The sequence below is a fragment of the Xenopus tropicalis genome, chromosome 3, assembly GCF_000004195.4.
Source record: "Xenopus tropicalis strain Nigerian chromosome 3, UCB_Xtro_10.0, whole genome shotgun sequence".
NCBI lineage: Eukaryota > Metazoa > Chordata > Amphibia > Anura > Pipidae > Xenopus > Xenopus tropicalis.
In genome coordinates this window covers 94,042,371-94,067,686 of record NC_030679.2, presented here as the reverse complement: position 1 = coordinate 94,067,686, position 25,316 = coordinate 94,042,371, and the positions used below count along the sequence as shown (strand labels likewise).

General features: G+C 39.5%; 1 protein-coding gene across 1 annotated transcript in view; it reads left to right on the top strand.

Annotated features, from left to right (window-relative positions):
• csk (C-terminal Src kinase) overlaps positions 1-24,674 on the top strand; it is a 44,848-nt gene extending 20,174 nt beyond the window's left edge. Inside the window, 12 exon segments of the mRNA NM_001142143.1 lie at positions 5,614-5,690; positions 6,087-6,200; positions 9,391-9,503; positions 11,842-12,061; positions 16,623-16,716; positions 17,397-17,462; positions 18,758-18,857; positions 19,893-19,983; positions 20,393-20,466; positions 21,899-22,094; positions 22,933-23,019; positions 23,613-24,674. Of these exon segments, the coding sequence (NP_001135615.1) occupies positions 5,676-5,690; positions 6,087-6,200; positions 9,391-9,503; positions 11,842-12,061; positions 16,623-16,716; positions 17,397-17,462; positions 18,758-18,857; positions 19,893-19,983; positions 20,393-20,466; positions 21,899-22,094; positions 22,933-23,019; positions 23,613-23,795 (1,353 nt within the window). The 5' untranslated portion in view covers positions 5,614-5,675 and the 3' untranslated portion in view covers positions 23,796-24,674.
• Positions 24,675-25,316: the final 642 nt, after the last annotated feature.

The following is a 25,316-nucleotide window of genomic DNA, read 5'->3' as shown; positions in this document are numbered from 1 at the left end:
AATTAATATTATTAGTTTTCGAGCAACCATTTTTAGCACCCAAAATGGAAGAATGCGCATATAGCGAAGACCTTGTTGAGTGACATGTTATGCACGCGATCAAACCAGTTTTAAGACAGGGTTATGAATTATGTACACAGACCCTTCTTTTTGTCTGTGGCAGCTGTCGGGATTTCCCCCAGGGTTAATTTTCCATGGGGACCATCCCCAGGAATGATCCCCGGCAAATGGGGACGGATGGGAAGCTTATAATAGCAGCTAAACTCAGGTGTATATGAAGCATCTAATGATGTATGTGAGAAAGGACTTATAGTAAATGACAGGTATTTATTAAATTAGTAGGAATTTTTTTTATGGGTGTTTTGATTGCCAGTGCAGTTTGCAGTGGACAAATGTCAAAGACTCTTAAGGCAGCTGCTCGTAAACTATAGTGCAGCCCCCCAGGGTCTTGTAGCCTTGGCAGGTTGGGCACATTCTAAAGGCCAGTTAGGGTGAGATATGGTAAGAATGCTTATTTGATTTTCTGGATACTCCTGAAAGCCTAGCTTGAAGGTAAATTAGGTGATATTAAGTGTTTAAGCTTATCAGATTTGGATCTACTACCATACTGGGTGTATTCTGGACCTGCAAATAAACGCAGGCCGAGAATCCTCCCCACGCTTAAAAAATCCTGATAGTTATGGCTGCACCCAGAGCCATTGTGTTGGCCCAGGTGCAGCCACACTAAGTGAAATTCGGCAGGAAACTGCTCGCATGTACAATGATTTTGTATTCTTTGCCTGCATGTGTGGAGAAGAATGGAAAGGTTAATCACAGAATTCTAGAGGTTTAAGAGTCATGAATCGCAACAGTTATTATGTTTTAGAAGTAGGTGTGATGACGGTTGAGGATATAAGCTGTGCCCTTTTTCACTTAATCACTAGAAGAAAAAATGCCAGCCAGCCTATTTAGTCTTCTTCCTTTGTTTATATGCAGGGCTTGATATTTGCAATGGGACTAATGCAAATGTGCATTGAGAGCAGCTATTACAAACTCTATTATTGCCTTTAATCATGATATAATACACCAGACATTGGATTCTGTTAATGTCAATATTAAATTGTCACTGCTGTTTCTTTGCACCTATCCCCTCAGTGGATGCACTTACAAAGAACTCTAGTGCATGTGTCTTTTATGACAAAAATCTACAGCAACAATGACAAATACTATTCTTGCCATTTATCAAGATAAAAACACAAGTCATGAATGACCTGTAAGCTATATCTTTATAACACATAATATCCAGTAAAATATATTCATGTAAATGGTGCTTAGTCATGTCATCAGTGATGATTTGTTCTTAGGGATTTGATTTGTGTCACATGACAAATATTGTGTATTTTAAAAACAAATGTACCCCTGTTGTAAAATAAGCACAATGGAATTCCCTGACCTGTATAAAGTAACTCTAGATTTGGCCTTGTGTATTTATGTGGTCATTTCACTCCTGTTACTTCTACTTATTGTACAGCGCTGTGGAATATGTTGGCGCTTTATAAATAAATGTTAATACAGGTATAGGACCCATTATCCAGAATGCTAGGGACCAATGGTATAATGTATGTTTGTATGTATGTATGTATATCTTTATTTATAAAGCTCTACTTATGTACGCAGCGCTGTACAGTAGAAGGATTATTTATATCTTAGTTGGGATCAATTACAAGATATTGTTTTATTACTACAGAGAAAAAGGAAACCAGTTTTAAAATTCTGAATTATTGGATTAAAATGGAGTCTGTGGGAGACGTGCTTTCCGTAATTCGAAGCTTTCTGAATAACTGGTTTCCGGATAAGGGATCCCATACCTGAGAATCAGCACCTCCCCTGGCATCAGGTTTTTTTGACTGCAACCTGGGCCTCTGCACCGGCCTTGGTGCAGGCACATGGAGCAGATTTTGGTGCCAAAATGCATACCTGGGGTTCTTTATCACCGATTTCCACTCCATGTACCTGCATGTGGGTCAATGCAGGGCTTGCAAGAGATGGCTGATGCAGGCCTAAAATCGTCCCCATATGGCATTAGCCTTATCTTTTAATTTGGTGTACAGAATTGTATTTATTACATAAAAGCCGTGAATATCCTTTCAAATATATATACTTGGAGAAACTTTTTTTTAAAATGTATATTGTTGTACATGTTATAATATCTTTCTGTGACATTTAATGTGATTATATATTTTAGAGTTGAAGAGATTTTATTCTTTATATAGGCAAATGTCACATTTTATCATTGCTGATGTAATTTGTGTCAGAAATAAAGTACCATTCCATTAAAACATTTGTTCATTACAAGTCACCTTCCATATGATTCCATGAGCTGTATAAAAGCAATCAGCCATTGCCCATATGCCTTTACATAGTCATTGAGCTCTTCTGTCATTTATAATACCTTTGTATTTTTCATCAGTCAAAACACATGATTTACTATATTACAGTAAAGTGGTTGTTAAACCTACTGTACGATTAAATAACCTGCCTGGCTGGGATCAGCTTTCTACTTTCTGCCGCAAAATATCTAAACGCTATTTAAGTCCTAGCAACCAACTAGCATTTAATCTTCCAAGCCTGATGGTTATGCAAAAGTGTAAATAACTAAAACAATATAAAAACTGAAAACTAACTGCAAGAATACCACTGCCTACATTTTAATTAAAGTTAGTTTTAATGGAGAAATTAAGCAAATGTATAGGTCCCCTGCACAGGCCTTTCCAGCTGCACCAACCAAGCAGCCAAGAAGGGGCCTTGGTCTTCTGTTTGGTCCCCAGTATGGGTCCCCTGAGACAGCTTTGCAGCAAGGTTGGCAGCTGTTATATATGGCCTTTTCACTTCTGGTCCCTGATTCTGTGCTGCTCGCTGACAGGAGTATGTGTGCTGAAAGCTTCTACCTGATTGGCTTACACTGTATAATTCTGTTTGCTGATCAGCACCAAGGAAAAACGAACTGGATGGGAGGTGGTCAGATAATGGTGGCTGTGAAACCTGCTATGCAGCTTTGCCTTAAAGGACATGTAAAGCCTACATTTGCCTACAATGTATATCTGTTGGGCACGTCTCCCCCCACCCAAATGGCATAATTTGTACTGCATATATCCCCTCCGTTTGCCAGCACCATCACATTTTCCTAAAGCAAATAGCAGCTTTCACCTGGTGGCCATTTTTCCTCTGACACATAATTGGATACATTTAAATCTGCAAACAGCCTACACACACACAGACCCTTATTCAGCATACATTTAATCAAGAATACAGGCTCACACACTCAGAACTATCTTTAATAAAAGTTCTACTTTGTTTAAGCTGAGCTCAGGAGAGGAGGTTAGGAGAAAAAAATTGAAGCAGACAGCTAGAGCTGAGTTTCTATGGGAACCAGCAATGCCATCTCTTTACTGGCTGCTAGACTGGGGGGCATGTTTAGTAATCAGCTTAGAACAACTGAGCATGCCCACAAGCCAACAGCCAAAGCAAATTCCTGAGGGAGGGGGCTGAGTGGGTTATAGGAGGAGAAGCAAATCTAAGTGATTAAGGGAATGTTGCAGCCTTACTATTAACCTCTGGACAACCAGGGTGGCAGGTACTGAAAGATTTCAAAGAGGCTGTTCACTGATTACATTTTTGTGTGTGGGGTTTACATGTCCTTTAAGTGCTCTGGTACAGAGATCCTGGTTACCACCATTGGGTAGGGCAGAGGCCATATAGTCTATAATTTCCTTTATTTTTCATTTAAGATGAGTTATCTTGTTTATCAGCTGAAATACGCATCATGTTCATAGTATGTTTGTGACCAAAGTCAAAGGATCACCTATTACTCTTTCTATTAAACCATATCTGCTGCTCAAGCTGGTTCTTTGCCCCTCCCTTCGTATGGTTATGCTGCCCAGTCAATTGCATGCTTATTTCCTGCTCTTGCTTCTCCCTTCAGCACTATTTCTGTCTTCTCCAAATTAAAATCATTATCTAAAATAGCAGCCAACAGCTGGGACTCAAATATTTCTCTTTGCCCCTGAAATGTCCAGCCAGTCTGGGGGAGGGGGTGATAATCATCCCTATCTCCTTCTTCTTTATGCAGCTGCGCTTATGAATGTCTGGGCCCTCTTGGGAGGCTCACTGCTGTGTATCAGGCTCTCCTCTAAATAACCACACACAGATGGGAGGGGTGATTATATATATATATATATATATATATATATATATATATATATATAATATATATATATATATATTATATAAATATATAATATTGTACATATGTCAGTGTGCATTTTTTTGTGCATATGCAAGGTATGACCAAGGTCAGGTAGTTTGACATAGTTACCCCTAGCAGCAGCCATAGTTTCATTCCTTTACATATATCTTTCAGTGCAGTGTTAGGCATATAAAATAACAACGAGGATCTGCAGCAGTCTGTTGTGTTAGAAATTTCAACTTAGAGGTTGAGAAGGGACAGTCAGGTTGACAACAGTCAGGTTTAGGAACTATACGCAACAATTACTTCCAATAGCAAACCTATGCAAAAAATGATCCACATGACAGTAACTTTTAATGCATATGAATATTTTGAAGAGAAGTTTTTAGTGATTATCACTTTAAGCCAAATTGGAGTCATTCCCTTTCAAGAACTCATCTTAAGCCAAGTTTTTTTCTTAACCAGCAACTATGAGAAGTATGGAGATCCTGTTTTAGTCCCCTGACCCTACATTCCTTCATCTGTCTACTACGAAGAAATCCCCCTTTGTAGAAATAACAAGGAACTCTCCTCAGCGTTTCATTTGCATGTGTCACTGAACTTTTCATTTTCACATACAAACACTTCCTGTTCTACATCTGGTAAAAAAGCCTAATTTTTATATTTGCTGCAAGTATTCTTTTCTTTTACCAAACTATCCTTTCCTTTTGCAAAACCTTCCTTTTCTGTTTCCGCCATTGCCCTGTGACACAAAAACGTCATTTTGTCCTTGACTTCTCTCACTTATTAACACCCTTTTTTAGGACTGCCCTATCCTTTTGACCTTCTTTGCACAGTGGGTACAGACTATGGCTCCATAGCTCACTGTCACTTTCTGCTTTCTCTCTCTACGGCACTTTTTCACTCTGCCCCACAACTTCTCTCCCCATTATTCCCTGCTGTTGCTCTCTCCTTGAGTTGCTGAAGCCCCCTATTTCTCAAGGGGGGCTTCAGCAACCTGTTATGTTACAGCAAAAACTATACACGTAGATTTTTTTCTGCACAAGCCCGATTCATTGAACTCATGTTAAACTTGTTCCTTTAAGAATGTGTGGGGTAAAAGTAATAACTTGGGTAGTACAAGGGTTGGTAGTTATAAATACTATAAAGAAAGAAGATCAATACATGTAAACTTTAGTACAGGGAAGAGGAGGAGATCCTTTCTTACAAGGTGATGGAATATGTCTTTGTTAGTGGCAAAACAGATTGTTGCTTTATTTGCTGGAAAAGAAAATATTCTGAAGCTTTCACAGTATGAAGGGATCTTTACCATCTTTACATGTTACTTTGTGGTAGAATTTTTTTACATTAAATCAAAGTTCTGACTGATATTTGTTTCTTTTTTTTAGGTCTGATGTTACTGTGTGAATTTTTCTCTCTCTGAGACTTTTCAGCATATATAGCCCCCAACATGTCAGTGGTGCAGGTAAGTTATACTGATAGCATCAAAACTTTACCCATTTACGCTCTTAGGGTCACACTGCACATGGTATATTTTCTTCCAGTGTTTTTCAACTGGCGGAGACCCACCAGATCTCAGACTTGCAGCACCTCACTTGTTTGACAGGCGGTTTCCGTTAAAGCTAATTACCGGCTATATGGTTGGATTCTGATGCTTTCCTTCTGCTCAAAAATGTAGCAGTATGCTACTTGTGCTATGAACCTATTCTACCAATTTCTTTTATGTATTTTCACATCTCCAGTAGCCCATGTTTAGAACAAATTTTTTGTAATCATAGTCACTAAAATGTTAACATTTTTAAAGATCATGCTTACTGCGATGAGACTTTAATTTAGCATTTTTCTGCTTCCCACTTCAAAGGCCCCTTGGCAAGCTGGCACAGAATGCATTGCTAACTATGACTTCCAGGGTAAAGCTGAGCAGGACCTGCATTTTAGTAAAGGTGAAGTGCTGACCATTGTGGCTGTGACAAAGGTAACAAATAAATATCTATTTTATGTGTGATCCGATAGTGCAAACAAACAATAGGCAGGATGTAGAAAATTTGATGGCCAACATACCATATATGCAGGTGCTGGCATTGGTGGTGAGACATGCTGATAACTGTAATTGTGCAAATGATGGAGCACAGACTCCTGTCCTAAATACTCTAAGCTTATTTTGTCATTTTCTATGTCTCTGTTCAGTTTAAAGAGGGTAAAATGAAGTTTTCTAAAATGTTACCGTTTCCCCAGTGAAGTAATGTATGTGAATATAAGTGACTGAGTAGAGCACATTTCCACACACCAGGAAGCTCATATCTTAGCAAGCAACCATGCAACTACGCCGGGGCTTTAGGCTTTTACTTAGTTTGTTAAGGGTCTAAACTGCCATACCCCCCCTCAAAACTTGCTCCATGCTGGAGAAAACAGGTATTGCACAGTTCTGTGAGTTGACCATAGCCTAAGGTAGATTGCTATGGCTCCTTGCTAAAGAATGCCAGGAAGCCATATTTTTTTTTTTATTCCTACACTATTTATATGTGCTACTGCAGAGTTCTCCATCCTTTTTTTTACCCATGAGCCACATTCAAATGAAAAAAGTTTGGGGAGCAACACAAACATGAAAAATGAACCTGGGGGTACCAAATAAGGGCTGTTATTGGTAGTCCCTATGTAGACTGGCAGCATATGGGATGCTCTGTTTGGCAGTACACATAGCCTTTATGCAACCAAAACTTGCCTCCAAGTCAGAAATTCAAAAATAACTACCTGCTTTGAGGCCACGGGGAGCGACATCCAAGGGGTTGGTGAGCAACATGGTGCTCCTTAGCCATTGGTTGGGGATCACTGTGCTACTGTGATATGTTTGTATGACTGCACATTAGGTCATTCATATTTCCACTTTCCCATATTCCCAGATTTTTGAAAGGAGCAAAATAGATAGACTGTGCAAAATAAAAATTGTTTTCAATATAGTTAGTTAGGCAAAAATGTAATCTGTAAGGGCTGGAGTGACCAGATGTCTAACATAATAGCCAGAACTTTACTTCCTCCTTTACAGCTCTCTAAATTGTTAGCAGTCATTACCAATCAGTAACTTGAGGGGGGGCATATGGAACATAACTGGTCAGTTATTTTGCATTTGAATCTGACCTGAGTGCTCACAAACTAACTCAATAGTTATACCCCATGTGGCCCCCTAAAATCACTGACTATCTAAGAGGTTAGAGAGATGAAATCAGGAAGTAGGAGGAGTTCTGGCTATTATGTTAGACATTGGCCCTCTTCAGCCTTTATAGATTACATTTTTGCTTAACTAACTATATTACAAACATTTTTTATTTTGCGCAGTCTATTTTATCCAGTTTTATTTTTACACTGTACTGTTCGTTTAATGCTGAATACAATTATGCATTATTTAGTACTTCCTTAGGCAGCACGCTGTGGTTCTCACAATCTTTCCTTTAGTAAAAGGTAATGCACAGTTGCCAGCTTAAGATAACAGTGAATCATTTAAATTCACAAGGCTTTGTGTCAGGTCTTTAAAGGAAAAGTAACACTAAAATTTTTTAAGTGGAAAAAGCAAGTTTTAGCAGGTATTTTCTTTTAAAGCATTCAAAATACTAAGTGGTTTGCAGGATAGGGCAGTTATTGGTGCAGGATAGAATAGATTTTTCACTTAAAAAAATTTAGTTTTACTTTTCCTTTAAATGTTGCACATTTTGTTAGGTTAGATTTTAAGGACTTGTAAAAGCCTACATTGTCCTACAATGTATATAAGTTGGGCACTCAGATGGCATAATTTGTGTTGCATGTATCCCCATAGTTTTCCCGCGTTATCAAATTTTCCCAAAACCAATAGCAACTTTCACTTGGTGGCCATTTTCCCTCTGACATGTCATCAGTGATGTTTCCATCTGCAAACAGCACATGTGCGCTGTAAAGTTCATGCAATCCACAGTGCAGGCTTACATAGGCAGCACTTACTATTATAGAAAGTCCTGCTTGGATTAAGCACTGTAATGGTTAAAGGAGAGGAAAGTCATTTTGGCATTTTACTGGCCCATTAGTGCCACCTAGAACACTATATTTATTCTGCAGAAACCATTACTATAGCTGAATAAAGAGCCCTAGAAGCTCCCTCTGTTTAAGATTGCAACTGTCATTTTAGCTTGGTCTTCATAGCTTCCTGCTTGCAGCTCTAGAGGCTAGTAGCTCAGATTACATATTCCTACGGGAGGGGGAATGAGTTTTATAAATTCTTAAGGGAGGGGGGAGCAGGAGAAGGGAGACAGCAGAGAGCTGTACAGACTCTGGCCCCAGGAATGAAGGATTTTTCTGAGAGAGGAAGTCCGATACCAAAGAACTTTTTTTTTTTTGCCTTTCCTTCTCCTTTAAAGGAACAGTAACAACAAAAAATGAAAGAGATTTAAAGTAATAAAAATATAATGCACTGTTGCCCTGCACTGGTAAAACTGGTGTGTTTGCTACAGTAACACTACTATAATTTATATAATAAGCTGCTGTGTAGCCATGGGGGCAGCCATTCAAGCTGGAAAAAAGGAGAAAAGGCACAGGTTACATAGCAGGTAACAGATAAGTTCTGTAGAATACAATAGTGTTTTATCTGTTATCTGCTATGTGCCTGTGCCTTTTCTCCTTTTTTCGCCTCCATGGCTACATAGCAGCTTATTTATATAAATTATAGTAGACTTTCTGAAGTAAACACACAACTTTTACCAGTGCAGGGCAGCAGCACGTTATATTTTAGTTACTTTTATACACTTTAATTTTTTGGTGTTACTGTTCCTTTAAGTTGATCTTAAAAGAGGAGGTTGGGAGAAAAAATAGGAGCAGACCGCTAGAGCAGAGTTTCTATGGGAACCAACAATGCCAGCTCTTTATTGGCTGCTAGACTGGAGGGAATGTTAAGTAATCTGAGCTGAGAAGAACTGAGCATGCTCTGTAGCCAATACCCAAATTAAATTTCTGAGGCAGGGGCCCAGTGAGTTAGAGGAGGAGATGGAAGCGAGTAAGGGGATGTTGCAGCCTTACTGTTAACATGTGAACAACCAGAGTGGCAGGTATTTAAAGAGGCTTTTTACTGATTAAATTTTTGTGTGTGGGGTTTCATGTCCTTTAATTAGACAGAAACTTTTATACCTCTCTGTTTTTTCATTAAGGATCCAAATTGGTACAAGGCAAAAAACAAAGTAGGGAGAGTGGGATTCATCCCTGCAAACTATGTCCAAAAGAGAGAAGGAGTGAAATCTGGAACCAAACTCAGCCTTATGCCGTGAGTATATTCAACACTCTAAATGTCTAAGCCTTTGTTCGCTATTTAGTTACTGCACTGCCAAGAGAGTTTTACTTTTTCTTAAGTCTTTCTGGGAGTCTCATATCAAAGCCATTCTTCTTGTTGAGCTGGAGGGACGTTAGGGCACAGGACTAATTATGATTCTTATCTGACTTTTCTTTTCAATTAAATGCCTTTTAGGGACCTTTGGGTTAGTTCATCTACATCCTGCTTCATTTGACTCAATGTTAAACTTACCTTGTCATTTGACAGTTACTGATTTTAACCATTTGTTTGCAAATCTCCAGATATTGGGCTCTATGCCATGCCATCCACAATCGGTTATTTAGAGTTCTGTGATATACGCATGAAAACGCGAGAGAATGCAAAGTCTCGCGTTTTCATGCGTATATCGGCTACATGTGCCTGCACCCGAGCGTATTCCATTCATTCAGGTGCAGGCACAAGTAGCAGGCGTAGGGCTAAATTTTCGGCAAGCGTTTTTCCGCTTGCCGAAAATTTCAGCCCTACGCCTCGTGTGGCATCAGCCTTACCCAAATATGTGGCATGTAGGGGCCCCAATGGGAACATACCCCATATGATCTATTATTTCAGCTCCTGCAAAATCAACACATTTACATCCTTTATGTGGGATAATGCTACAAAAAAGTACACTCACCCCAGAAAGCCATATATTTTTGGAAAGTACACATTCTCCTGAATCTATAATGGGTACACATTTCTTTTTACTCCAAAGTACCTAGCCGTAAAGCCGTACTGACCCCGAAATGAAAATAGCGCATAAGGATTTCTTGCCGGCCAACTCAGCTTTTGCATACAGAGCCCCCTGTCAGTGTATTATGTGCCGTAACACCCCCTAACTATATAGAAAAACCCAGAAAACCATATAGTTTTGGAAAGTACACATTCTGACAAATCCAACATCGGTAAAGAATCCTTTCTACACTGAAGTACCAATCTGCAAAGCTTTCCTAAAGTTAGTGGTTTTTATGACATTTCAGAAAATCTCTTAAAAATTTTGCAGTTTGTTGCATTTATCTCACACAGTTTCTTGCGAACAAAGGCAAATCACCCCAAATAGGAACACCAGAGGTCTACTGAACAGTTTGATGTCCAATATGTATAGATATACCAAAGTCTGCGGTATGTACTGACCCCAAAATGAAAATAGCGCCTATGGGTTTCTTGCCTGCCAACTCAGCTTTTGCACAGAGCCCCCTGACAGCGTATTATGTGCAGTAACCCCCCCAACTATACAGAGACCCCCAGAAAACCATATATTTTTGGAAAATACACATTCTGATGAATTCAAAATAGGTAAAATTTTTCTACACCAAAGTTACACATGGCAAAGCTATGCTAAAAACAGATCAGGAATACTAATACAGGGATAAAAATGCAATAAAACCACAAAAATTGTGCGAATTAGTGAAACGACAAAATAAGTCACACAACAGTGTAATTAGTGGTCAGAATATCTGATCCAATAGTCGCGCTGTCAAAATATACATTTTTTATGGAAAAGAAACTAAAAACAAAGTGGTAAAAAAAATTAATTTTTTTTAAAAAAGTGTTTGTGTATACATGTGTGTACATGTGTAAAAGTTGTGTGACAGTGTGTAAGTGTGTATATAAGTGTGCAAAATGAAAAAACAACTGCTAACTTTTCTGCTGTAAGTGTGTGTGAGTTGTGTGTAAGTGCAAAAAAACCCATCTTACCTGTCCTGAAGCAGGGATCGCAGTCCTGGTCCTCCTGCTGCAGTCTTCATCCGGGCCGGTGCTTGGGGGGGGGCAACAGGAAGCAGGAAGTGAAGACTAAGCAGCAGACGCGATGCGATCGCGCCTGCTGCTTGGAGGTCAGCCCTGTGATGATCGCGTCGCAGGGCCGACATGACAGTTCCCCTGGCTCATTGCCGAGGGGGCTGTCATCTCTAAAAACTCTCTGTAGAAGCAGTACATGCCGCTTCTGCAGAAAGTACCTTTATCTGCCAAACAACGTACGGCGCATGTTGTTGGCAGATAAAGCCTTTTACTGCAACAACGTACGCCATACGTACATACGTGAAAGGGTTAATCTGTGAAATTCGGTATGTTTGTGTAGAATGAAATACATTTTTATTTATATCTTGAAGTTCAGGTTCAGTGTTTTGTGCACCTTTTCTACACAAGCCCAACTGAGTGAACTCATGTGAAAAAGGGGGTATATTTTCCTCTTAAATATATTTTATAATCAGCGAATTTAAATCAATTATATACATATAAATCAAACCTAACTACTTCTTTTACCTTGTTCTTTCATTCTGTTACGCCCTTAAAGGTGGTTTCATGGCAAGATAACCCGAGAGCAGGCTGAGCGTCTCTTGTATCCACCTGAAACGGGCTTATTCCTTGTACGGGAGAGTACAAACTACCCTGGAGATTATACTCTGTGTGTGAGCTGTGAAGGGAAAGTGGAGCATTACCGCATTATCTATTCTTCTGGCAAGCTGAGCATTGATGAAGAGGAATACTTTGAAAATCTCATGCAGCTGGTGGAGGTATGAAACCGGAGCCCATCAGGGGCAAAGGAGTTGGGCAGATGGGGGAATCCAGTGTGGGGCCCATTTGGTGCTTGAGAACCTAGACTGCCATGAAAGGGGTGGGCTTCATGCAAAAGGGGCTGGGTTTGTCTTAATGGAGCCGCACAGTGATGTAGGTCTCTATGATTCATGGCAACACTGTGGAACAAAACACTCTTTGATGTCACAGCTGTAATTTGTTTGTTTGTGACATTACTTATACTTAATATCCCCAATTTAGACCTGTAACCTATCAAAAATGAAAAATATAAAATTAAAACTTGAGAATTTAAAAAAAATAAAAAAAAATACATAAGTATTGGTACGAAATATTAAATTTTAATTTACGCCATTCCTTCACATAAAAAATGTTACATGTGTCTTTCAGTTTCCTTTTCTAATGACACCCCCACCAGAAGGTGTATTTTTTGTGGGAATAATTTGAAATTACACAGGTACCAACATCCCACTTGGAATCAACAGCTCTCAGCTTGATATGCCCCAAGTTAACCTAGATATGCATAGTAATACTTGCCATATAAATCATCCCACACACTAAAATGTTCATACACAGGCTGATTGTAGCTTCCGATATCGGTCCCTTAAACCGATTTCGCAGCTTAACGGCCCGTGTTGGGGCAGCAACGACAGGCCTGCTGACTGACATCTGGCCTGAAATTGGCCAGATATTGATCAGGCAGGTTAAAAGATTTAGTCGGATCGGGGTGCCGATGCTGTCAAACGATTGAATTAGCCTAAATTTGCCCGATATCGCCCACCTGTAGATGGGGATATTGGGAGAAGATTCGCTCGCTTGGCAACCTCGCCAAGCGAGCGGATCTTAATGTGTATGGCCAACTTTATTTACAAACGTTTGCAGGGTTTGTGTTGGCAAAGAGGAGCCATGTTATTTGGCAGTAACATTTACCAGAAATCCACCTGAAGGGCACCCAAATGCTTTGAGAGGTATACAGAAAAATGTCAATGATTGTTCCCTTTCTCCCCCACACACCTAATGTAGTCCGTATGCCTAAGGTTTGTTTTCTTTTGTTGCTTTGCATGAATGGAGGACTTCAGTGGAAAGTATTTTGATGGCTTTCTATTAGCATTATCCTCACTTCTAATACTGATCATATTATCTCCTGTTCTCCAGTGCCTCTCAGTTATCATGTGCTATGTATAGCACTTAGTTACACAGAGCAGTATAACCGTCTCCTTTAGCATGTGAACTAAGAATACTTGTTGAAATGGTTGATATGGGGACATTTCCTGAATGGAAAGACCTTTGGAAAGTCATTGAATTCCTAACTGGATGGTAAACCATGCATGTTGTTCTTCCTTTGTTTGCTGTAACATGGTTTATCAATGACCAAATCTAAAATAAGATCATAGCATCAGGTACTCTGCATGCAAGTCTGCACTTTTTTCATCTGGTAAATTTAGAGAGCGCTCATCATGTATCTGATAGAGGCAGAGAAGTAATGAATATCTTAGAAAGCGTCTGAAGGTGGCCATACACTACAAGATCCACTCGTTTGGTGATTTCCCCCGATATGCTCACCTTGGGTGGTAGATATTCATCTAATGCAATCATTCGGCTAAAGGGCCAAACAATCGCATTACAGTGAAGGGAATATGAGCTGTCGGATCAAGGATCAGTAAACCGTTGTGGTCCTCAATCTGACGGGAAAATCAAGCTTGCCCTATCTACATTTAGCTAATTTTAGTCCAGATGTCAGTCAAGGAGGCCTTCAGATGGTCCCATGCATGGGTAGCTGCTAAATCAATCTGAAGGACCTGAATCGACAGCTTAAATCTGCCTGTGTATGGCCACCTTTACACATGAATTGGGCGGTGTTTATTCTACAGGTATGGGGCCCGTTATCCAGAATGCTCGGGACCTGGGGTTTTCCGGATAAGGGGTCTTTCCGTAATTCAGATCTCCTACCTTAAGTCTACTAAGAAAATTATTTAAACCGTATTTAAACCCAATAGTATTGTTTTAGCTCTAATAAGGATTAATTATATCTTAGTTGGGACTGTTTTATTATTACAGAGAAAAAGGAAACCATTTTTTAAAATGTGAATTATTTTATTAAAATGGAGTCTATGGGAGAAGGCCTTTCCATAATTCGGAACTTTCTGTATAATGGGTTTCCAGATAAGGGGTCCGATACCTGTATTAATAAAATCGGAGACCTTGAAGGCCTATGTCTACTAACTGTTAACTACTACCTTAATTCTCATTACTGTGCCACTCATATTTATCAAAACTGCATGCTGAGTAATTTTAGCACCCTCAAACCCCCCCCCTCCCCTAATTCTCAGCCTGCACTAAAACCAGAAGCACTGTGTAGTTCCACAGTGTCAGTAAGGAGTATGGGAGGGGCAAGCAGTTGAGAGCTTGCAGTATGAATGAAGTGTTACTGTTATTTGAATAAAGAGCTCAATAGACTTGATCTATACAAGGCTATTTTTGTGCCAAGCTATACAGAGAAACAACAAGGAAATGGCAAAATTAGTTCTGCAAAATAAGTCTTCATTGTGCAAACAAAGTGCACAGGTTTGTGTACAATGGAGAAAATGTATATCACACAACAAGCAAGAGGGCCCAGCCTTGAAATGGGAACATGAGGTCCCAACCTTGTCAGTTTTGATAGTACATATTGAATATTAAGGCTGTAACAGCCAACCAAGGGACAGTCCAGTGTCAAAAAGGCACATCACATCTTCCTTGGTTGCCCCCAATTGTCTGTAATATCCTTGGCATTTGATACAATATTAATACAGCATATTGATGATTTTGTTAGCCTGGTGTATTAGTGCAGTTGTCCCCCAACATTCTCATATAGAAGCATAAATGACTAATTTCCACAGACAGTGTCTTGTCTGTTAAGAGCAGAGAGCAATGGATGTCAATTCACTTTTTTAAAAAAAAAATGTAATTTCCATCTCTAGTCTGCTTTGTTTGCCACTGTTCTTTGCTGCCTTCTCATGGTGCAGAGTTAAATAATCCTTAATGCTATAGTTCTGTTTAGCCATGCACACCCCAAGTTGCTGACATTAGGCAAGTTAGTGTTGCCACTCTGCCATGTCTATTTTATGTCATAAGCATTTGTGCACAATGCAGCTGCACTGCTGATCTGAGCCATGCGGCATTCATTTCTTCCTGAGCATGACTAACCCTCTCGCCCCGCTTCCTGTGCCAGGAACTGAGATAGACTGAGATGACAGTGCAGCACTAATCTAATATGTTCTACATTTTGCTGCAATGCCACTGTGAAGTTTGCGCTGCTGTCAGAATTATAGAGCATTACACCTGCAATTTAATAACATTATTTAACTAGCAAGAGAATGATGCCAAAATCTCAAAATCAGGCTCATTTATAAAGTCTCAAATGTCTACAAATGTATGAAAAATATTTTTTTTTTATAGCATTGCTGTCCAAGTTCTGTGGCACTGAGGGCCAGAATTTTATGTCTTTTCTGTTGTGGAGGGCCAATAATGGCACACACGGGCAGCATAGAGCAGGAAGATTATGACACACACAGGGAGCATAGGGCAGGCAGAGTATGGCACACACGGGCAGCATAGAGCAGGCAGAGTATGACACACACAGGGAGCATAGCGCAGGCAGAGTATGGCGCACACACAGGCGGCATAGGGCAGGCAGAGTATGGCACACACAGGCAGCATAAAGCAGGCAGAATATGACACACACAGGCAGCATAGGGCAGGCAGAGTATGGCACACACACAGGCAGCATAGGGCAGGCAGAGTATGGCACACACAGGCGGCATAGGGCAGGCAGAGTATGGCACACACAGGCGGCATAGGGCAGGCAGAGTATGGCACACACAGGCGGCATAGGGCAGGCAGAGTATGGCACACATAGGCGGCATAGGGCAGGCAGAGTATGGCACACATAGGCGGCATAGGGCAGGCAGAGTATGGCACACACAGGCGGCATAGGGCAGGCAGAGTACGGCGCACACACACAGGTGGCATAGGGCAGGCAGAGTATAGCAGGTCAGGCAGAGTTGGAAAGGAGACAGGGAGACTACACAAGTAACTGATCATGACCACTCCACTTTGAACAATGCAGGTGCTTACAGCATGAATCTGAGGTGTGAATAATGTGGGGGCCAGTTAAACTCAGTACTGATACCATTTAAAGCTTACTCAAAGGTAAGCAGTCACAGCAGCCAGACAGACAGTTGGGCAGTACAGTTATAGGGTAGGAAGCTGTGGAACATAATGGATATACCTGTGATCTTAATCAGCATTTACATAATTTGAATTACTAACTTCTCCATTAGTAGTATGGTAGTGATGCCAAATCCTCTTATTTATGTAAGCAGTTTTTATTCATTTAATAAAGATGCTTAAAGCCTTATAGTTTTCTAGACTAAAATTGTGTGGGCGTATGGTCCTCTAGTGGCTGGAAGAGAGAACTGCATGTACTACAGCTGTTATTTTTAGCAACCTATATTTGCTTTTTTCCCCCTCGCATTTTAACAACTGCCTTTCCTTTTTCAGCACTATACCAATGATGCAGATGGCCTGTGCACAAATTTGATGAAGCCCAAATTGGTGGAGGGAACTGTAGCTGCCCAGGATGAATTCTCCCGGAGTAAGTATTGTTAATGCAGTAATAAGATTGCTTTCTGTTTTTCACTTTTAGTTAGTGAAATAGTGTCACAAGCAAATTTATCTAAATTTTTCAATCCGAATTTCAGCTTTTCTAGTGTAGAGAGTTCTATCGCGCTCTCTACAATAGCTATGCAACCCCCCCCCCCTGGTTGCTTCTCTTTATTTCATATGCCCAGTCTACCTACTGTAGTTCGACAAATCATCATTTACCAATTGCTCTATTTAAATAGCTTTAGTGTCCACAGTTTTGAGCAGCCCTTTTGTTAAGGAGCCTATATCTTTAGGGTAAATGCTGCTGTGTATAATTGCTTTACATTGTGCCAGCAACAGTTTTTATTATGACACTGCAGAGGTTACACGCTAAAATGTGAGCGCGTGCATACACGCCAAAGAAAATTATACCTGAATTCTTCCAGCTGGCCTTAGACAATATGACTTATGCCATAATAACTGCTGTTTTACTGAATAGCATCATCCGCTACTGTACATACTAGATTTAATGTAATCATTAGTATAAAAATACAAAACTAGCCTTCAGCCAGTGTAGTGTCACGTAATAGACTTCCCTGACAGGCTCCCTTCATTTTCATGCTCTGCTTCTATTCATTCTCATGAATTCAGGTATCTGAGCCCCACTCTTTCTGCTTTTGTGTCATTCAGGTGGCTGGGCCCTCAAGATGAGAGATCTCAAACTGCTGCACACCATTGGCAAGGGGGAATTTGGAGGTAATATATATATATGCTTATAAAAATGCTCCAGACTCTTGGTATAATAATCTCACCTGAGGGAATGTTGGATGTTGCTTGTTGTTGTATGTACGTTGGGTTTCTGAGACTTTTGTCTATCCTACTTTTTCCAGCATGTACTTGTTCATTTTCATCTTAAAGGAGAAGGAAAGGCTAATAAAGAGTTAATCTCAAGCTGCAGGCATACCTTCAGTTGTCTCAATAGTGCCCTTAAGTCTTCCCCATATTTCAATAGTTCAGATGATCAGAAGCCAAACAGGAAGAAAAAATGCTGAGCTGTGTAAAGAAAGTTCCCATAATGCCTCACTCCTGCACCGAGACCGAGTGTACATGCTCAGTGTGTAAGACTGAGTCAGCTTCCTGCTGATTGGCTTAGATCCACATTCGTAAGGGGGGGAGTGAGTTCTTAGCAGGGAACTCAGTGAAGCGTTTCTGTGGGTGCTTATGGCTGTATTTACATAGACCTTTCTGATAAAGCTTACTTAGTTTTTACCTTTCTTTCTCCTTTAAGAAAGCTTGCAAAACCAAGAGGTTCTGGGATATTTTGGTCAGAAAATACATACGGTTTGTTATAAAGGTGCATAAAATTATTGCAGTGTTGAATCACTCCTAGAAAATTATTCAGAAGATGCACCCTGTGACTGAACCTACAAGTGTAAGTGCAAGCTGGGACCTTGTCTTGTGACCGTTTTTTGTATTTTCTCCAGCAATATTTATCTTTGTGAAAGTTTGGGGATTTTCTAGTCACCACTGGTAGCCAAACACTATTGCAGCAGGAGTTTCAAATTGGCTATAGGTTTCATGCACATAAGCTAGCACACCGCATATAACACTGAGCTCAGGCTCTATTGCCATATGCTTCTTGCACAAGAGAGATTTCAGAGGTATAGCTTGCTGCAACTACATAGGGTCTAATCCTGACATTTAGTTGCATGAACCTAACCAGAAAACTGTCTCTTATCTGACATGTATGTGACTGTTCATGCAAGAAGTTTGTAGGAGGGGTTAATTACTTAGGGCGACTCTAATAACAGTGATTTTAAATTAATTGTAAAAATGGCAGGATTATTAATAGAAACACTATTGTCTGTTTCCTGCTGCCAATATCTGATTTATGAACTGGTTAGCTGTTGGCTAATATTTAATAAAAGTAATAGGCTTGATATAATGTATTTTTTTTTTTTTAATATTCATTTGTTATTCTCTACAATAACTAAGAATAATTAAAGCTCCTATTTTGTTAAAATAAAAATGTATTTTTGCTGTAATTGCAGATGTCATGCTTGGTGAACATCAAGGAGTGAAAGTAGCTGTGAAATGTATCAAGAACGATGCCACGGCACAAGCATTTGTAGCAGAAGCTATGGTGATGACGTGAGTGGTCCTCTTTGTGTGGGGTCTAGGCAGCTTGCATGCTAATATGACTTGATCACCCACTAGTTTTAATATAAGTGCAGCTGTGAGGCATAGATATGCCCTAAATTGTTACACATAGTTGCCCTGTTATTGCATTTTTTTAGGAATCTCCTGTATTTTGGGAATTGAGGGTTTTTAAAGGGGTCCTCTACCCAAACACTGATGCACAGTGAAATAAAAAGTAATTCCAATAAACATTAAACATTTTTCATGTTATTTAAATTATTTGTAAATGTAATTAGTAAAAAAACTGTAAATGCCAAAATCGGAATCTGCCTGGCTGTTTATATTTTCTCTTCTTTTGGCTCTAACTCAATAAAACAATGAAGCAGAAGACAGCTTTTGGAGACCTGAAATCTTTTAGTTGCAATTACATTTACAAATAACATAGAACCATTGGAACATTTTAAAAGGACATGTAAACCCCACACAAAAAAATGTAATCAGTGAACAGCCTCTTTGACATCTTTCAATCCCTGCCACACTGGTTGTCCAGAGGTTAATAGTAAGGCTGCAGCATCCCCTTAATCACTTAGATTTCCTTCTCCTCCTGTAACCCACTCAGCCCTCTCCCTCAGGAAGAAAAATGGCCACCAGGTGAAAGCCGCTATTTGCTTTAAGAAAATGTGATGGTGCTGGCAAGCGGAGGGGATATATGCAGTACAAATGATGCCATTTGGGTGGGGGAGATGTGTCCAACTGATATACATTGTAGGGAAATGTAGGCTTTACCTGTCCTTTAATGTATTCGTAGTGGAGCGCTGCTTTGAATGACATTGTCTTTCATTATGCAAAAAAACAGGTTTTAAGTGGAGATCCCCTTTAATTCTATAAGTGTTTAACGCCAAGATAACACTCCACTTCTGAACCACTTTTTCATGCTTTCATCCATAGTTATCACTGTTATGTAAAGTGCTCAGACCACATAACTCCACAATGTAAGAATTCTCAGTTTGATGGGGTGTAACTTTTTAATCAACTGTTTGTCTTCAGGCAATTGCAACATAACAATCTTGTGCAGCTACTTGGAGTGATTGTTGAAGATAAAAGTGGTTTGTTTATCGTCACAGAATTTATGGCAAAGGTAACTTCTTTCTTCTCTCTACCTTATTCCATCACTTTCTCTACTTAGAAAAGGCCAGAAAAAAGTAATCTGACATTTCTTTGGTCTTTTCAAACATCAGAAGAGTTTCCTCTTCCAAATTTTTAAGAATGCAAAAAGCTGCAAATGAAAATTATCCATATTGTTGAAAACATTAGAAGGCTGCTAAATGCAGTGCCACTTGCTGCTAAACTACATGTCTGTTTGAATTAGCACATAGTAACAACTTTCATTTTTGGAAGCCAAAATCAGCCATTTTTGGTAATTCTGAAAAGAACACACCTAATTAAATAACAATTTATAGATAAAGCAATAAACCGGGAAAAAGCTTTGCTTTGCATGAATTACTGTTGGCAGATATACTGTGACAGATGTTGTTCTTCATCTTTAGGGAAGCCTAGTGGATTATTTGAGGTCTCGGGGAAGGTCAGTGCTAGGTGGCGAATGTCTACTAAAGTTCTCACTGTAAGTATCCATTAAAACCTTACACAGGTTTGACCTATATAGTCTAATCTGTTCTTGTATTTTCAATTTTGAGACTGGTTGGTTCCTGAATTAACACCCAATGTAGGACCCTGGCTAGGGGTTTTTAACTGTTATTTACCATGTTATTGTTCTTGCAAATTTCTTTTAAAGCTGCTCCATGCCATTAGCAATACATTCAGATTTAGTGTAGCCAGCACTGTCAGTGAGTAGAGATGTGCTTGTGTTATCACAAACTCTCTCCTCCTGCTGTCTGTGAATACATTCTGAATATTAGCCTCAATTTCCCTGCAGACCATAGAGAGTAAGTAGCTCCATAGTTTGCAATCAAGTTTTCCAATGTACTGATAGCCTCATATTTTGGTGTGGCTTTGTAATGGGTTTGTATTTGTAAAGGTGGGCATACACTGTAAGATCCACTAATTTCGCGAGGTCGGCAAGAGAGCGGATCTTCTCCTGATATGCCCACGCTATGAGCAGGCGAAATCAGTAAAATTCAATGATTGGATCGAAACGGCAGGCATAGGCAACATTGGATTGGGGACTGCATCAGCAAGCTGATGTAGTCTCCGATCCGATGGAAAAATCAAACCTGCCCAATCGAGATATGGCCAGGGAGGCCCATCGGTGGTGCTCATAAACAGGCAGATAAGCAGCCAAATCGGTCTAAAGGACCTATTTCGGCCGTGTATGGCCACCATAAATCCTAAATGTACAAATTATATTTTATGTCCATAGTTCCATATTTGTGCCTGGGTTAGACAATTAGGGCACTGTATTTGTTTGAAGCTGCAAAATTAAAGCTTGTTAGACATACTTAACCAGCCCTTGTAGAACCGCAAAATCATCTAGTAGACTGCAGCCCACTTTGCACACAAGTGCTTAATATGAAATGCCACCAGTTCTTCAAATGTAGCATGCTTTCCCAAGCTGTAGATTAAATATAAGTTTTGTTTCTAATTTTGAAGTTTTAAAAATGTACAAAAGAACTTACTGGCATGTTGTATTTAGTGATACCATTGTATTTAAATATGAGGGACCCTTCACTGTTCCTTTAAATATGGAAACGTAATACATTTATGGAACTGTTAAAAAATGGAGTAGTTATACTGGATCTCCTAGGGCCTGACAGTACATCCAGGTAATGTAGTAGTTGTTAAACAGCTGTGGTGCAAATAAGAAAAGCTTGGTTGAAATCTTGGTAGCTTTGGCCCCACCAAACAATTCTTTGGTACTTGCATACCAGCAGATCAAAGATTAAGGGGTTTTTACATAGATGGTAGTTGATATCCAAGGGGCTAGTTTTAGCAAGCTATATATTACAAACTTACCTAAACTGTATGAACTAACTTCACTGTAGATGCCCAATCAGACATTGAATTTTAGGTGTTTTCTTTTTCATTGGTCCCTGCAGGGATGTATCAGAAGGTATGGCATATCTTGAGAGTAATAACTTTGTGCACAGAGATCTAGCGGCACGCAATGTGTTGGTATCAGAAGAAAATATTGCTAAGGTCAGTGACTTTGGACTCACCAAGGAAGCATCCGCCATACAGGACACAAGCAAACTGCCTGTTAAGTGGACAGCACCAGAAGCGTTGCGGGATAAGGCAAGTGTAAAATTGCCCTCCATTACAAGTTTTCCGTATTAAGTTATAGTATTTGTGCCATATAATTTAGGACAAAGTACTAGGGTTTCCTTTCCAAAAAAAAGCTTATGGCCAAGGATTCCATTTTTTGGCAATGTACAGTAGAATGTTTGGGAGATTAAGGGAACACACATTATGAATTTTTGTAGCAAGAAGCTTAGGTTCAGTGTGTTTAGTGCCAGTGGCTGGAATAATGTCTTGCTTTAAATGTTTGCTATCAGCTCTGCTGTGTTCTGCCATATTTTAGGGCGAAGACACACACAACGATTAGTCACTACAACTTTTTAAAAAGTGTGGCAACTAATCCACAAAGTGAAAACCCACGCGCGATTAGTTGCAGTGACTTATACAGTATCCTATGGTGGGAAAGTAGCCGCGAACGAATTTTTTAGAAGTTGTGGCGATTAATCTTTTTAAAAAAAAAAAAAAAACATTTTAATTAAAAGCTCTTTCTAATTAAAGCTCTTTTTAGAAATTATGCATATATTGGGTGAAATCAAGAAATGTCAGAAAAAAAGTGGGGATAGGGGGGGCAGAATTTCCAAAATCTTCTCCAAAGTACTGACAAAGTATACAGTCGCAGTAACATATATTCAGTATAGTGTGTTGTAATTTAAAGGGTAAAAAACACTATTTTTCCATAAAAGTTTAACACAAGAATATTTTGAGTAGATATTCTCTTTGCATTGTGCTGTTTCTTTGGTTCTTGTTTTTTGGAATGGCAAATCCAATATTTGAATTTCAAGCTTAATGCTGTAATAAAGGTGCATTACTAATTATACATATGTTTGCTTTACAGCTATTTTCAACCAAGTCTGATGTTTGGAGCTTTGGAATTCTGTTATGGGAGATCTATTCCTTTGGGCGAGTGCCTTATCCACGCATTGTAAGTAACAATACAGTTTTGAATCCAGTCAATTTATTCACTGGGCAGAGTTTAGTTCATACACCACTCATTAGATTTAATGATTGATGTGACTCATTTGAGAAAGTGAAAGCCTTTATTATTTTGTATATACTGTATAACACTACAGTATCACAGCCCAGGCTGCGGTTGGGGAAGCAATATAGTCACTAACAACCAAGCAGGATTTGCCTGGAATTGCCAAGGATCACTGATGTACACAGACATAATGTGACCTGTGTTATGTGAGCTGGAATAGAGCAAGGGCCACTTGTTGGATATGCACATATCCTGTTATGGCTACATTTGGCAGGGTTTCATGGCTGACAGCAGATCCAGATCCAAAGCCTGCCTGGTTGCAACAGTGAAAATATTGTTCCCCACCCTGCTACTCTGGTGAGTGAAACATGTATGGGGGGGGGTTGCCCTATTCATTAATTACTGATTTTTTTTTTTTTTAATACACTTTATCATATGAATGCAGGCAGTTTGGATTTTACAACTTTACAGTGTTTCTATCATAATTAATGAATCTTCTAATCATGATTTCTTAAACTCTGTTTCCTTCTTCTTAGGCCCTCAAAGATGTGGTACCAAAGGTGGAGAATGGGTATAAAATGGACGCACCCGATGGATGTCCTCCTGTTGTATATGATTTGATGAAGCAGTGTTGGCATCTGGACCCAAAACAGCGACCCACTTTTAGGAATCTGCGAGAACAGCTAGAGCATATCAAAGCGAAGGAACTGTTTCACTGAAGCAAGTGCAAGGCTAGGGGTCCTCTGTCACAAAAGAGCCATTCCTTGGCCTGAGAGACAGACTCCACAATATCAGGAATATGAGATATAACACCAGAAAGACTTCAGCACAGTAATAATTACTTATTGGGCTCTCTTGACCTACCTGTCTTGCACTAGCTACCACCTTAGTGCCCATAAAATATTCTTATAATCTGCTGGTCTGTGGAAGGATGCAGATGTTTCCTTACATTGATTTTTGCCAAATCTCTATTTCTCCCTCATATTTTAATTGCCTGTTTTGGGTGGGCCTGAGAGACTTCATGGAGATCAGCTGAGAACTTCTAATTGGAAAATATTGCCTTGGCTTTGGACACAATTAGGTGGCAAATGCAACAATCCAGTCCAGTTCCGTTGCCAGTTGAACAGATAAGGATACATTTTACAGACTGGAAAATTCACTTCTGTATCTTGTCTGCCTTATTTAATACGGTTAATCTTAACCAATATACAGAGCTGACTATGAGAAGAGATTTCTGCTGTGAAAATTTGGGATCCTTATCGTGGTGTGACACAGTACATGTTGACTTCTCATGTTTTCAATCTCACGATTGCCTGCCTTTTTTTTTTTTTTTTACACACATGCTGCTGGCTTAATTCAACAGTATTGTGTATCCTCAAGGATAAACGAATTCCCCCCAACCTGAGAATGTAACTACTGTATTATATACAGATACTTTTGTGTCCTAATACCCCCTGTAGGCTCATGTTAACACATGTCCATAAAACAAATTCACTCTACAGGATGAAGAAGAAAATGATTGCAGACCTTTCTACTCATACAGCCTCTTAATTCAATTCTACATTTCAAATAAATCCAATGCTAGTGCTTGCAGGGCACAGGGTTTCACACCACTTCTTGACGGTCCTGTTATCAGTCGTAATTCTTACGAAGCAGTTGCACATTGGTCTGCACATTGCAGGTTTTGTATGCTTTATTGTGTTTCTGGTTTCCAAATCCTACTGGACATTCCTGCAGGTTATTCTTTCAGCTCTCCTTATTGATCTTTTTTGTGATGGAAAGTGGATTCCACTGCATTTTTTTTTCTTTTATTGGCAGGCTCCAATAAATTTTGAGTGCATTATTTTGCAAATGCTACAATCTAAACATGTGCATTTACAAGTCAGGACACATAAATTTGTGTAACCTCAGAGTTCTACTTCTGTCAGATCTAATAACCCTTCAATCCCAAAAGCTACTGCAGCAAAGAAGTCAGGATGTTCTCAGTACAGTGATCCTGCCTTCATACACCAGAAAGTTTATTTTTCTAACACAGTCACTTGAGAAAAAAAACTGTCTGAAGCTGAATGTCTGTATTGTCAGCATCGTGGACCATTTCTTTGTTTTGATACTGAGCCAACATCTACGTATTGCACGGCTAAGAGGTGACCAGGTGGCTGCCAGTATTTTCTGTCAACTTTATAAGCTGAGCGTGGCACTATCATACAAATTGTGTACAATATCAGCACTGAAAGGAAGTC